Genomic DNA, 15590 nt, shown 5'->3' with positions numbered 1-15590 from the left:
GGTCTTTTCGTGGACCCAGCTCCACTTACCTGCCCACTCACGGTAACCTTTACTTCCTTTACTGCTCAAAAATCTAGCTGTCTTTGCCTCAAAAACATTCAATGAGGTAGCCTCTGCTGTTTCATTAGACAGGGAATTCCACAGATTCACAACCATTTGGGAGTAGAAGTTCTTTCTCGAATCAATCCTAAATCTGCTCCCCCTTATTTTGAGGCTATGCACCCTAATTCTAGTTTCACCCGCCAGTGGAAACAACTTCCCTGCTTCTATCTTACCTAGCTTCATAGTCAATAAAAGTACTTCCAAGATGTTGTCACCAGTATAATGTAGGAAAACACAGCAGGCAATTTTTGCAGAGCATGGTCTCACAAATAAAAAGGAGTTAACCTGATTTTTTTTGCAATGTTCATTGCGAGATACATGTTGGGTAATACACTTTCTCCTTCACCATAAATTTGCACACGACAATTTCAAGATTAAATCGGCAAAATGAAGAACTATAATCTGTTGTGAACTTTAAGAAGATTTGATGATCCACAGTATTATTAACAACTGGCAGGAGGTGCTGAGAAATCCATGGGATCTGTCTTGATCACATTTTCTATTTGATATATGCTGTAATGTGCTTGTTCATAGTATATTACCCACAGTTACCGTATGTTAATTATGGGTGTTAGAAAAAATTTGTATATATATTGTCAATTAGACTAAGGTTCTAAATTGCACTGTAAAGTCTGGTCATTTGTGGAACCTTGTGGGTTTAGACTCTTGATAGGTCCCCTGAATCTCATCTTTTATCGACTTTAAAAATAGAAGTTTATTGGTCTCCAATCAGATTGCAACAAATTGATTATCTTGTCTAGGGTCAACAAATAGTGTGGGCAGTAATATTGCCAGAATGTGGTCAGGACCAATAGCCTTCACAGAATCCAGTACCTTCAGTGTTTCTTGATGAAGTGAAATGAAAGTTTTCATAATTCTAGAGGTTGCTTTTTAATTAGAGGAAGATAACTATTGCTGAGTTTATCCTTGAGGCAAGGCTTGAAGCTGAGAAGACAATGCTCTTCATGATGATACAGGAATTGAACCTATAATCTGGGCCTCATTCTGCATCACAAACCTGTTGCCAGACAACTAAGCTGATCATTTCTTTAACATGTGGCTGAGGCTGGCATCCATAATGATGGGGACCTCAGGAGGAGGCCAAAACACGTTTCAGCTTTTCTTTAGCATTGATACATTGAGCTCACCCACCATCGAGGATTGGCATATTTGTGGAGCATCCTCCTCCAATAAGTTGTTTAATTGCTCATCATAATTGAACGTGGCAGTACCTCAGAGCTGAGATCTGATCCATTGGTTGTGGGATCACTTAGCTTTGTCTACTGCATGCTGTTTGGAATTCAAGTTGCTTCACCAGGATGGTACCTGATATTTAGGTATGCTTATCGCACTCTTCATTGAACCAATGCTGATCTCCTGTCTTGGTAGTAATAGAAGAGTGGGCTATATGAAAGGCCATAATGTTACAGACTTTGATCAATTACAATTCTGCTGACGCCCACAGCACCTTATGGATGCCTGGCTTTGAGTAGCTAGGTCAGTTTGTAATCTATTCCATTTAGCATGGTGTGTCAATGTTAGCACTATTGCCTCACAGCACCAGAGACCCAGGTTCAATTCCAGCCTCGGGCAACTGTCTGTGTGGAGTGTGTACATTCTCCCTGTGTCTGCGTGGGTTTCCTCTGGGTGCTCTGGTTTCCTCCCACAGTCCAAAGATGTGTAGGTTAGGTGGATTAGCCATGAGGGTTGCAGGGATAGGGTAGGGGAGTGCGCCTGGATGGGATACTCCTCAGAGAGTTGGTGTGGACTTGTTGGGCCAAATGGCCTGTTTCCACGCTGTAGGGATTCTATGAAGAAGATGGAACTCCAAAGGACTGTGCAGTGGTCTCTCCAACCAATACTGTCATAGACAGGTGCAACTGTGACAAATAGATTGGTCAGGATAAGATCAAGTATTTTCCCCTCTTGTTGCCTATCCCAGGCCCAGTCTAGAATGTTACTGTAAAAGATAGCCGTTTCAGAAATTCTATTACTAATTGGTGCCAAGGTGGTGGTACAGGAAGTGAGATAAAGCAATGAGCTTTCTTTAGGAACAAGTGTAGACAATTTGGTCCCTCAAGAATGCTCTGCCATTCATTTAAATTACAGCTGATATTTAGTTCAACATCGCTTTATCAGTTTTTATTCCATATCCTTTGATACCATTACCCCAAAACAATCTATCAATTTCACTCTTGAAAGCTTCAACTGACCCAATGTCCACAGCTTTCTGAGAGAGAAAAATTTATTTGCATATTGTACTGTGATGTCTGGTGACAGTATCATGTTTTCCTCCTTACACTTTCAAACATCTCTGCAGTTTTTGACATAATTAACCAAAGCATCCAACTTCATTGGCTCTTCTCCATTAACCAGCTCAGCAGGACAGACCTCAGCTGGTTCCACTTTTATGTGTGCAACCAGAAGGATTTCAGAAATGGCTTCACTTCCCACTCCTGCATTGTTATTTCTGGAATTCCTGAAAGATATATCATTGACCCAAATTATTCTGCATCTACAAGTCTGTTCTTGGCAACATTTTGTTGCGAACATGTGGTCAACTTACACGTACACACTGACAATGCACAGCTCTGCTGCCTATCTAACATTTGGTCTTGGAGGAGTTGCAATCTCCCCCAGTTAAAAACTTTGAGAAGACTGATGATAATATTCAAGGCTATGGGCCAAGTGTTGAAAAGTGAGACTAACAAATGTTTGGAGTAATTTTCTGCCAGTGTGGACTCAATGGGCTGAAGCGCCTCTTCTATACTGTTTGTTTCTATGATGCCATTGTCTTTGGCACCTACCACAAACATCATTCCATTGCCCTGTTCTGAACCCACTCTCTGATCATAAGTTGACCTTTCATCCTCATACCCTTTCCATCACAGAGATCAGCTAGAATTACCTCCACGAAACTGCCTGTCCTCAATCCTCTTCTGCAAGAGTTTTCACCAAAGGCTTTGTCATCTTCAGTGTCCAACAATTCTACTGGAATAGTTGGCCAGCCTTCCATAATCCACCACCAAAGAGTTACAAGTCATTGAAAACTCTGTCCATACTGTATTCTGTACTAATTCTAATAAGTCATTATGCCTGTGCTTAATTTCCTGCAATGGCTCAAGGTTAAGATTCCTATCCTATTCAAATCCCTTTATGGCGTCATCCTTCTGATCTCTGCAATCTTCTCCAGATCTGTAAGAATCTGTCTTCCTCCAACTCTCCCTTGTTCTTTCATTCAGTCCAATCGAACTTCTTAAAATTGAGGAATTTGTCTAAGACCTTTACTATCTCTAAGGATTTCACACATTGGACAGCACAGGATCAGTTGCAAGGCAAATCCTCCACCAAGTGCCCTACAATTTGCTTTTACCCTGCAATGTTCAGGAGTATTCCCAATTTTACATCATAGATCACAAAGCTGGCTAATACAAAGAACTTATTTAATGCCAAAAATGTGTTGTGCATTACAGGAGGGTTTTCTTTGCTGTATCAAAAAAAAAGTTGGTTTTGACCTCCCTATAGTTTCCTGTGTCAGACAGGATACAACCAGTTTCATCAATCTGAACAATTTAGAAATTATTTCCAAATTGAAAGAACCACACTGACAATATTGCCCTAACCTGCTGTAGTCAACTGATTTTTATGAAGAACAGTAGATTTATTCATCCCCAGATATTTTTGGCAGATTACACCACTTAATCTCTGAACCAGAGATTTCATTTTGCTGGTTGGTGTTATCTTGAGCTTATCCCAGAGTGCATTTTGCACATTACAATGTGTCAAAGTAACTCCTATTAATTCTATAGTTTCTGCAAAAGTACTGCTACTTGTATTACACCAGTCATATGATTGAAATGTGCCAAGAGGAAGTAGGGACAAGCAGTGTTCCATGGATACATTTTGAATACATGAGACCACATGGTGGTACAGATTGAATGAGCTGAAGGGCCCCTTTTGTGCTGTGTGATTCTATGATTCTATGACACAAATATGGAGTTATGCTGTCTGATCCTTTACAAAAATCCAAGCAGACAATAAAACACAACTTCCACTTTCATCCTGGTTAAAGCAGAACTATGTTGTTCTCCTCAGTCATGTGGAATACAAATGAGTCATACTAATGCTAATTTTTTTCATCCTCTTTATCATCTGCTCATTTGTGGGAATCATTAAACTGTTTAATTTAGTGTCTTTAACCAAATGAGCTTAAAGTATGACCAAAAAATTCTCACCAGCATACATATCCTTTGAATTGGCAAAATGTATCATTCAAGTTAATACTGTTCCTATATTTACTTAAATATCCATGTGTTGAATTTGACATTTTCCCCACTTATAAGGTCATTTAAATTCTAACCCTATCCCAGCCCTGTAACTTCCACTTCATTCTATAATTCAGTCATTATACAATTAATTGAGCAGTTATAAGAAATGAAACAGATTTTCAGTCTTCACATAAAAAATGAAAGCAGCAAAATTAAAAATGGAAAACAGGCCTAATTCACAAACATCAGGTACTCACTCTTTCAAATATTCAGCAAGGCAATGCATCCCATTCTGCAAAGCTAAGTCCACGGGCATCAGTCCTTCCTCATTGGGCACAATCGCAGCTTGGATACCACCAGGCTGGCACAGTAAAAACTGAGAGAATTTGTAAAGACCTAGTCTCACTGAAACATGTAGCAGGGTTTCCTTGTGGTTTATCTCTAAAATAAAAAAAAAGAAAATCAGGGCAAAGTGTTATTTCATTTGTTTGGAAGGTGTTTTAGAAAAAACACATTCATGTTGTTGGCGACTACTGCCCTTAAACAACTGCTACAGGCAAGATCACCTGCTTTTGACTGAAGAGAATAGAAAGACCGCTCCTGAACTGGGGTAAAACTGAACATTCTCTCTCTGTAACTTGTTCCAAACTCCCAAGTTGTTCAAAAGCAGAAATTGCTGGAGAAACCCAACAGGTCTGGCAGCATCTATGTACAAGGGCAATGGCAAAGTTCACAATTCTGTCAACTTTACAAACTTTTAGCCCCTTGCCTAGATCTGCCTGACATTTCAATGCCTCTGTAGCACTTCTAATGATCTTAGTGGGTGGCACAATGGTTAGAACTGCTGCCTCACTGCGCCAGGGACCTAGGTTCGATTCCACGCTCGGGTGACTGTGTGGAGTTTGCACGTTCTCCCCATGTCTGCGTGGGTTTCCTCCAGGTGCTCTGGTTTCCTCCCACAGTCCGAAGGTGTACAGGCTAGGTGGATTGGCCATGCTAAATTGCCCATAGTGTTCAGAGATGTGTAGATTAGGTGGGTTATTGGGGGATGGGTCTCGGTGGGATGCTCCGAGCGTTGATGTGGACTTGTTGCACCGAAGGGCCTGTTTCCACACTGTAGGGATTCTATGATCTGTGAATCTGCTCCTTTTATGATCCTAATTTCTGGGCTGGATGCTCTTTGGAAGGGTCGCTGTGGACTTGATGAGCCAAATTGCCTGCTTCCATACTGTAGCGATTCTATGATGCTATGATGAAATATCCAAGATCCTAGAACGTGGAATGAGATTGTCACCAGGGCAAATGGGTTTAGACGTCCCAATTTTTTCCAATTCCAGAAGAGCTACTGTCCCTTTATATATTACAGGTCATCAACAAGGGAAACTCCGTTAATTTAGAATGAAAATCTTCAAAAGAAAAAGACAAACACTTTAAGTATACCCTGAGTCAGATTATAAATTAAGAATTAAACACACCTGAAATATCAGAAACTTTCTTATACTTTTACAGGTGCTAACTGATCTGCTGAATGTTTCCAAAATTTTCTGTTCTTATTTCAAACTTGCAGCATTTGTTTTTTTTTGCTATCAGACTTTTGCTGAGAACTAAACAATGCCACACCTGAACAATATGCCCTTAAAAATCATTCATAAACTTTCACAAGGTCAGAAACTCTTTTAACAGTTAAGCAGTGAAAGGACTATGTCTTTTCTATTTTGTATTTATTTTAAAGGGAACTGAAATGAGAAAATGCTGTTTTGAAGCCAGTGTTTGAACGGGTGATTGTAACGTTGTGAAAAACCTGACAGCAATGGCAAGTATTGTACACAATTGTTTGAACAAGCAGTAATTGGGGTTTATGGTGCTGATAATTTGGTGCTGACAGGGTATACTGATGCAGAGTTTGCTGGAAACAAGAAGTTAATTGGTCTATGGACTAGTGACCAGTTATCATTGACAGAGACCATTCAGCCTGCCAACAACTGTGAAAGTGAACATCTTGGGATAAAACATAGAACTGCAGATGCTGGAAATCTGAAACAAAAACAAAAATTGCTGGAGAAACTCAGCAGGTCTGGCAGCATCTATGGTGAGCTCTATCCTCAGATGCTGCCAGACCTGCAGGGTTTCTCCAGCAATTTCTGTTTTTGAACAACTTGGGAGTTGGGAACAACTTACAGAGAGAGAAGAGTTCAGTTTTTATCCCCAGCTCAGGAGCAGTGTCTCTATTCACTTCAGTCAAAACTCACTGTAAACCTAAGAAAACAGTTAATTTTTTCCTCAACAGTTGTTGTAAGCTGCAACTTCTAACTGATATGTCTGAGACTTTTTACAAATAAACTGTCTACCTTGTGTCTCTTACCAACCAGAGGAAACATATCAGAAGAAGAAATGTGCTGGCTAGCAGAAGAGTCATAAGGATCATCTCTACAACTATATTTGGGAATAAAGATTACTTTCCAGGTTTTCCTCTCTGTCCATAGCCTATTTTACCCTGTGTTTGTCTGTGTGTGTGTGTGTGTGTGTGTGTGTGTCTGTATGTGTGTGTGTAAGGAGGAGTTTATAAGGGGATTAGAGTTTTAATTGGCAACATTACATACCAATAGTTTATAACTGTACCTGTAGCTAGAATCTAATTACTTGTAATAAACAGTGATCCATGTTAAGTACAAAAACCCAGACGATGTCTTCTATCAATCTGGGTCTGAAAATCATGTAAATCAAAGAACCTTGAGTACTTTATAAAATTTTTAGCTTTAGTGATGACACTGAGAATAGTGGGGCTTAATTTCTAGCATGCTACCCCAGTGAGTCATAACAGTAGCAGTTAGAACGTCAACGTGCCCGCTCCTCTGATGCTGCCTGGTCTGCTGTGTTCCTCCAGCTCCACACTGTGTTGTCCCTGACTCCACTATCTGCAGTTCTTACTATCTCCACATTTAGATACTCACTTATCTTGCCATAGCCTCCAGGGTTATCAATCAAGAGCTGGAAAATGGGCTCAGTGTAGTCAGACCTTTGTTGACTGGCACAGACAAAATGGGCTAATGGCCTCTTTCTGCTGTACATGTCTGACCAGCTTGCCTCAAGACATTACAGCAAAGAGCATGAATTTGTCTTTTCTAAATGGGACCTGTCAGAGCGGCACATGAAAGTAGTCATTATTTTTACACCATTTAAAACCTTTGGGTAGAATCTTTTAGGCAAGTAAAAGAGCTGTTTCATTAATGCATCACTTGAGGATGAATCCAAGTATGAAGCCATAATGGCAGGCCAACAACAATTACAGGTTTTAGATGCAGCCAATATGATTGCTACAATCAACAAAACACATCAAACCAACAAAATGTGTACATATGCTGTTAGTTGCAACACCCTATCCAGTTTTTCTTGATATCTATAAAGCATGTGGCATCAAGGGACACTGAGCACAAATGTGCAGTAAATCTGGTTCTAAAGACCAAGCCAAAGCCAGAGAACAATATACAGGCAAACAGAAAGCTACACTACCATAACATTGACAATAAGAAAAAGGTGTTAAGAGCATACACAAACACATCAATGAAGTACAGAGATGACCAAGTGAAAGGCAAACTTCAAAAGATGACCAAGTTTTCCATTATATTAATCTTTTACATGTCATTGATGGTAAAGGCAATTAAGAACTTTACAAACATTAATATTATATGTCCTGACAGAAGGACAACACATACAAAAAGCTAACATCAACAAGGGAGCTCATGTTGACACATTAGTACAATGTCTGGCATGAACCTCAGCAAGTGAAGTTCCATACGTAGCCTAAGAGAGCACTCCTCACTGGATATGATGAACTATAAACTCCACGTATTGGCAGAAATGTATTGCAGTGCCAATACACAAGCTCAACTCGGCTTCCTGTATTCTTCAGTTGGTGAATATCACTGGTCCAGCACTGGGAGGGCCACCAGTATGCACAGATGTCAGTAAAATCACCATTCATGATATTCAAACCACATCTACTGTAGCAAAACAGAGCACACATGATACAATCAAATCAGTCAATGATCTCCAAGCATATGACTCTGAAGTGAGATATAAGCCAGGTACCAGGATGATTACACCTGACATTCTGAGCAGATTACCAAACTCATAGGAAGACCAAGGTATTCACTTTGATGTTTGAGACAATGAAGGTGAAGGTTCTCAAGGTTGATCTTTTATACTTTGGCGACAGCCAGTGTTGACAGTTGCAGTTGACAACTGTTGAAGGTGAGCAGCAATAAGATTTACAAAAGGTCATTAGCCAGGGATGGCCTGACAGTATTAAGAAAGTACCTGAGAAGATTCTTTGACTTTAGCTGAAATGAACTTGGCATATCATGATGAGTTATTCCATAGGGTGAACAAGTCTTAGTGCCAGTAACATTCATGCCGCAGAAATGCCATGCAATGATGATGTCGAATAAGAGAGAATCTAATCATCGTCCCTTAACATGCAATGGTGTTACCATCGCTGAATCCCCCACTATCAACATGCTGGGGGCTACCATTAACCAGAAACTGATCTGGACTCACCATATAAATAGTGGCTACATAAGCAGGTCAAAGACTAGAACTAACTCACCTCCCGACTCCCCAAAGCCTGTCCACCATCTACAAGGCACAGGTCAGCAGTGTGATGGAATATTCCCCACCTGCCTGGATGATTGCAACTCTAACAGCACTCAAGATGCTTGACACGATTCAGGATACAGCAGCCCACTTGATTGATGCCACATCCATAAGCATCCACAAGCATCCACTCCCTCCACACTCAGTAGAAACAGTGTATACTCTCTACAACATACACTGCAGAAATTCGCCCAACATCCTTAGACAGCACCTTTTAACACATGGCCACTTCCATCCGGCAGGCCAATTACAGCAGATACATCGGAACACCAGCACCACCACCTGCAAGTTTTCCTCCAAGCCACCCCATCCTGACTTGGGAATATATATATACACTATCCTTCACACTCACTGGGTCAAAATCTTGGAATTACCTCCCTTACGGTATTATGAGTCTACCAACAGCACACAGAAAGTAACTCACCACCACCTTCTCAAAGACAACTAAGGTTGGGAAATAATTCACTGGACTCTGGGGTGGTTCCCGCAGATTGGAAAACAGCCAATGTGACGCCACTGTTTAAAAAAGGAAGTAGACAAAAAGCAGGTAACTATAGGCCAGTTAGTTTAACTTCGGTAGTGGGGAAAATGCTTGAATCTATCATTAAGGAAGAAATAGCAAGACATCTGGATATAAATTGTCCCATTGGGAACACCCAGCATGGGTTCATGAAGGGTAGGTCATGTTTAACTAATTTGGTGAAATTCTTTGAGGACATTACTTGCATGGTGGACAAAGGGGAACCTGTGGATGTGGTGTATCTGGATTTCCAGAAGGCATTTCACAAGGTGCCACACCAAAGGCTGCTACATAAGATAAAATTGCACGGTATTACAGGTAATGTATTGGCATGGATAGAGGATTGGTTGACCAGTAGAAAGCAAAGAGTAGGGGTAAATGGGTGTTTTTCTGGTTGGCGGTCAGTGGCTAGTGGTGTGCCTCAGGGATCAGTGTTGGGACCTCAATTGTTTACAACTTACATAGATGATTTGGAGTTGGGGACTAAGTGTGGTGTGTCAAAATTTGCAGATGACACTAAGGTGAGTGGTACAGCAAAGTGTGCAGAACACACTGAAAGTCTGCAGAGGGATATAGATAGTCTAAGTCAGTGGTCAAAGGTCTGGCAGATGGAGTGCAATGTTGATAAGTGTGAGGTCATCCATTTTGGTAGGAATAACAGCAAAATGGACTATGTTTTAAATGGTAAAAAATTGCAGCACACTGCTGTGCAAAGGGACTTGGGTGTCCTTGTGCATGAATCGCTGAAGGTAGGATTGCAGGTGCAGCAGGTGATTAAAAAGGCAAATGGAATTTTGTCTGTCATTGCTAGAGGGATGGAGTTTAAAAACAGGGAGGCTATGCTGCAGCTGTATAGGGTCCTGGTGAGGCCACACCTGGAGTACTGTGTGCAGTTTTGGTCTCCTTACTTGAGAAGAGATATAGGAGGCAGTGCAGAGGAGATTTACTCAGTTGATTCCAGAGTTGAGAGGGTTGGAATATGAGGAGAGACTGAGTAGACTGGGATTATACTCATTGGAATTCAGAAGAATGAGGGGAGATCTTATAGAAACATATATGATTATGAAGGGAATAGATAAAGTGGAGGCAGGGAGGTTGTTTCCGCTAGCAGGTGAAACTAGGACTAGAGGGCATCGCCTCAAAATAAAGGGAAGTAGATGTAGGACTGAGGTCAGGAGGAACTTCTTCACCCAAAGGGTTGTGAATCTGTGGAATTCCCTGCCCAGTGAAGTGGTTGAAGCTACCTCACTGAATGTTTTTAAGGCAAGGCTAGATAAATTTTTGAACAGTAAAGGAATTAAGGGTTATGGTGAGTGGGCGCGTAAATGAAGCTGAGTCTCAAAGATCAGCCATGATCTTATTAAATGGCGGGGCAGGCTCGAGGGGCCAGATGGCCTACTCCTGCTCCTAGTTCTTATGTTCTATGTTCTTATAATAAATGCTGGCCAGCCTGTGTCACCCACATCCCACAACTGAATAAAAAAATCATGTATCATGTCCATGTTACACTAAAGTCTGGCTAGTAAATGCATAAGTCAGGTGGCTCATGAACCTATGTACAGGCCAGGGGTAAAACAGGATATTCAATGACTGGTTGACCTCAGTAACAGAGGTAGCCTCTACATACTCATGATGTTTCATCCACCCCTTAGACAAAAGTAACAACTGTCTAATTCACTGTGCACATGGCAGATTAAACGTGGTGATGGATCACTTCTTGAAATATACCACTATTCAACAACTTAGCAACGCAATGGGTCTGTATCACAGCATGTGTGCTCAGAGTAAAAGGATTTTATACTCTATCTTACCTCAGATCACTTGAAGCATGACATTCTATAGAGAACAAGCTCCTCTGTTATAAATTGATAACTTAAAACTAGGCCGGACACCTATGCCTGAGGAATGTCATGTTTGTGCATAATAAAGCTGTTATAAATATGCATTGATTTTTTTCAATACCATGATAGTCTACTTTCTTATGTTACATTAGATAACACAAGCATTGCCACATCAGGTAAAACATCATACCTTTTTTTGTTGGCTAATTTACATCTTCTATTGTGAAGATGGACACAAAATTTTCATTCAATGCTGTTAACATTTCCTCACTGCCCAAGGTGTGTTTCTCCAAATAACAAACCCATATTTACTTTGGCTACTTGCCCCTCCGTATTTAATTGCAAAAGCACTTGGTCCAAATTTATATGCATGGTTACTCGTTTTCTATTTCCTTCCTCTTTTGATCAGCTTTTTGGTCACCCTTTGCTGGTTTTCAAAGCTCTACTTATTTCAGGTGTAACAGAATTCTTCACAACACTGCAACCATTTTTGAAAAATCTAATGAAATCTATAAGTTCCCTCATAAAAGACCTTTCTTCCTAATGCAAAACTTAAAAACGTTCAAAAACTTGAATGCTGTGCATTCCAAGTGTGTGAAGTGGCATTATATAAACTAGAGATTTAACAGTTGAATTACCTTTTCCTGACCACTTTCCAAGCAGATTCCAAGATGGTGGTAATTCCAAGTGCTCAACGGCAGCTGTCATATTTTCATCTAAAGACTGTGCAGCCTCTCTGGTTAGGCCAAATTGTTCAAGCAGAGTCAGGTGGCTAGTGCAATCCACCATCCCGGCACTTTCAACCAGAACTTGAGTTAGTTTAGATGCTACATCCTCAACGTATGTTATCCTGCTGCACCCAAGGATAGATACTGATTTTGCCTCTGTGTATATACAGGCAGAAACTGTAACATCTTCTAAAGTATCATGACCTGCAACAAAACCCATGAATAAAAACGAATACAAAAATATGACAACACACAACGCCTAACACAATGCAGTATTAAATATAATATAAATTAATTTATATGTGCATCAGCTTTGGCTCATTTACTTCTGAGTCAGAAGTTGTGAATTCATTCGTAGTTCTTTGTAGCCGTTAGTTTTTTTTTAAATTTGGCTATTTCAGAGGGGAGTTAAGAGTAAATAATGTTGTAGGTTTAGAGTCATAATGAAGGCAGGCTGGATAAAAATGGTAGCTTTGCTTTCCAATGTGTGACATTACTGAACCAGCTTTGCCTCTGTAAAAATTATGGGTAGCACAGTGGCTCAGTGGTTAGCACTGCTGCCTCACAGCACTGGGATCCTGGGTTTGATTCCAACTTTGAGCGATTATCAGTGTGGAGATTGCACATTCTCCCCGTGTCTGCGTGGGTTTCCTCCAGGTGCTCCAGTTTCCTCCTACAGTCCAGGTGGATTAGCCATGCTAAAGTATCCAGGGATTTTTGGGCTAGGTGAGTTAGCCATGGGATATGTGTGGTTACAGGAATAAAGTAGGGGGCGTGGGTCTGAATGGGATGCTCTTCAGAGGGTCACTGAAGACTTGATGGGATGAATGACCTACTTCCATACTGTAGGGATTCTATGATAGTGTTAGATCCTCTGAAAATCAACATTATTTAACTAAATATGTTTTAACATTAACCCAGTATTTTCATGGTTACCATACCAAGCTTTTTATTCCAGATTTATTTAATCAGTTAAATTTGAATTCCAAGTTATGGTGAAATTTGATCTCACATCTCTCAAACATTAGTTCAGACTTCTGGATTACTAGCTCAATGGCATGACCACAATGCTTTCAGACAAGCTAAGCCTTGATTTTAAGTGTTTCATCCTTGTTTTCAAATCCCACCATGGCCTGGCACCACCCTATCTCTGTACTCTCCTTCACCACAACAACCCTTCAAGCTATCTGCTGGCCTCCTAAAATCCCTGGTTTAATCATTCCTGCAATAGTGCCCATATCTTCAGTTGCCAGGTCCTAAGCGCTGGAGTTCCCTCCCTATATCTCTCCACCTCAGTTTTCTCCTTTAAGACACTCATTAAAACCTACTTCTTTAACAAGACGTTGGGTCATTTGATCTAAATATCACCTTATGTGGTTTGCTTTCATATTTCATTTTATCTTGTGACATACCTGGGAACATTTTGGTATGTTAAAAGTTCTATACAAGTTGTTATTTTCCTACAAATTTAATTACGGTTCCCTGAAGGACTAAATTCCCACTCATATTACTTCCTAAATGAACGTCATGCACTAAGATTGATAAAAGAGAACCAGGAAGTATCAGTTTCAGAATACAAAGGAATACAATCTATTTTCACTATTTATATATGCATACAAATCAAATATATTTTTTAAAAGTATTAGCACGTATTTTTCATCACATTGAATGAAGTATCCAATTCTGCATGCTAACCTGGAACAACTGACTCCAGTGTTTTCGCATTAAGTCTCTGTGCCACAGTTACATGATTCTGGCTTGAACCTTCATATACAAAGTACCATTCGGCACCCTCAGGTACAGGACAGGTCATTTCAAACACTGCTAGCACAGACTGTTGACCCTGTAAAAAAGAAAATTAATAATTCACACTTTGTGGGCAGCTAGCTTTGAATACTTAAAAGCATTAATTGTCAGACACACATCTTTAATTTTATATTAGCTGAAAAGTCTTACACAATGATTCAGTTTAGTGCTGAAGTAAAATGTTAGTGTTGTGCTGTTCTTTCATTAAAAATAATGGGAAATATCAAACAGATCTGTGATCGTTATTTGAGCAGAAGGAATGAAAGAGCATATCTCACAAAGAAATGTCAAAAACTCAACCTGTCGAACTTTTTACAGTCAGGGGAGATTTAACCAAAATAAAACCAGGCAGTAAGCTGCTAAGTCAAATTGTCATAGTGAAAAAGGAAGGAAAGTTGGGACGAAAAGGAAGTGGTAATTTCAGGTGTCAAGTTAACACCATGCAAATGGGAGAGATCTTGAAACAGAATTTCAAAAAATCCTTTTCTCCATAAAGATAAAATGGACAATTTGTGTCAGCAGTCTTAAAATTCATTCAGTACCCAGACCAGGAACAAGGAATTTATCAGACAAGATTCTCATTCCTGCATGCACCCAGTGAACTCTACTATAACTTAGATATTGAACAATAATAAGGTTAGATTTGACTGTGTTTAACAAATATGTACCTCATCCTTTGACAGCACAAGGAAAAAAAGAAAAGTTATTAGCATGTATATAGCACAATACCTAAAATACCCTTCCATAAACTCCTTTGCATTGTTGCTTTTTTCCCTTGAAAAGCATCATTAAAAATTGTTTATTGACTGTACATTGAAATGAGGATGTTTTGGGGATTTTAAGTACTTTTGTCAGTACATCCATAGAATCATATGAAGTTTATAATCTCCTGCCCCCTCTGTGCAGATCATACAAATTAATTAGGCATCGAAGAAGATTTGGGATAACATTCTTGAAGTATGCTCTCTTCAATTCTGGGCATAAATTCAACTCAGTCAAGAAAGCCAGAAGCATATGTGTGCACATAGCAAAACAGAAGACTGAAACTTTATATCTTGTGCAAAAGAAAGTAGTGCATACCATGAATGAAGCTTTCCCAGTTTCAATTAAAGTGTCTTGTCAAGTGAAAACTACCTAGTCTGCCATGGCCTGGACTGAGTGTGCTCACACAATCTTCCATGCTCCACCTCATTAATTATGCAACCAGGCTTTTCAGCACTCCTCTCTCAGAATTGCGCCAGAATGCTTGCCAATGCCAAAATCTTCCAGTGATCATGCTGCTTGCATCATCTTAGAGCCCAGCTGCACACCACTTCAGATGCTGCAAACCAGGAATTGGCCCTGACACTGGGGTCCCACACTATTACCCTTGAGGAAACTGCCCAGAAAGGTGAATCAGCTTTCAAACTTGCAGATAGAGATCCGAAGGTGGTAAATAGGGAGGTGAAGAGGAGGGCAGTTCTTTTTCCTGTACACTGCTACAGGGAGCCACACCACTACTCACAGTCAGCCTGGTCACAGATAAGTGGAGCAGGTCGGTAAGTTAAATGGAATGCCCAGCAAACCTGAAAGAGGACAGATAACAAGATGTAGAGCTGGATGAACACAGCAGGCCCAGCAGCATCAGAGGAGCAGGAAAGCTGACGTTTCCGGCCGAGACCCTTCTTCAGAA

At 40.3% G+C, this 15590-nt stretch overlaps 1 protein-coding gene across 1 annotated transcript in view; it reads right to left on the bottom strand.

Annotated features, from left to right (window-relative positions):
• arhgef28a (Rho guanine nucleotide exchange factor (GEF) 28a) overlaps positions 1-15590 on the bottom strand; it is a 380773-nt gene that overhangs the window by 286073 nt on the left and 79110 nt on the right. Inside the window, exons 4-6 of the mRNA XM_048621117.1 lie at positions 13808-13955; positions 12023-12316; positions 4628-4811 (exon numbers count right to left, since the gene is read on the bottom strand). Coding sequence (XP_048477074.1) covers positions 4628-4811; positions 12023-12316; positions 13808-13955 — 626 coding nt within the window. The remainder of the gene's footprint in view (positions 1-4627; positions 4812-12022; positions 12317-13807; positions 13956-15590) is intronic.

The sequence above is a fragment of the Rhincodon typus genome, chromosome 3 (genome assembly GCF_021869965.1).
Source record: "Rhincodon typus isolate 14 chromosome 3, sRhiTyp1.1, whole genome shotgun sequence".
NCBI classification, from domain to species: Eukaryota; Metazoa; Chordata; class Chondrichthyes; order Orectolobiformes; family Rhincodontidae; genus Rhincodon; species Rhincodon typus.
This window is presented reverse-complemented; position numbering and strand designations above follow the sequence as displayed.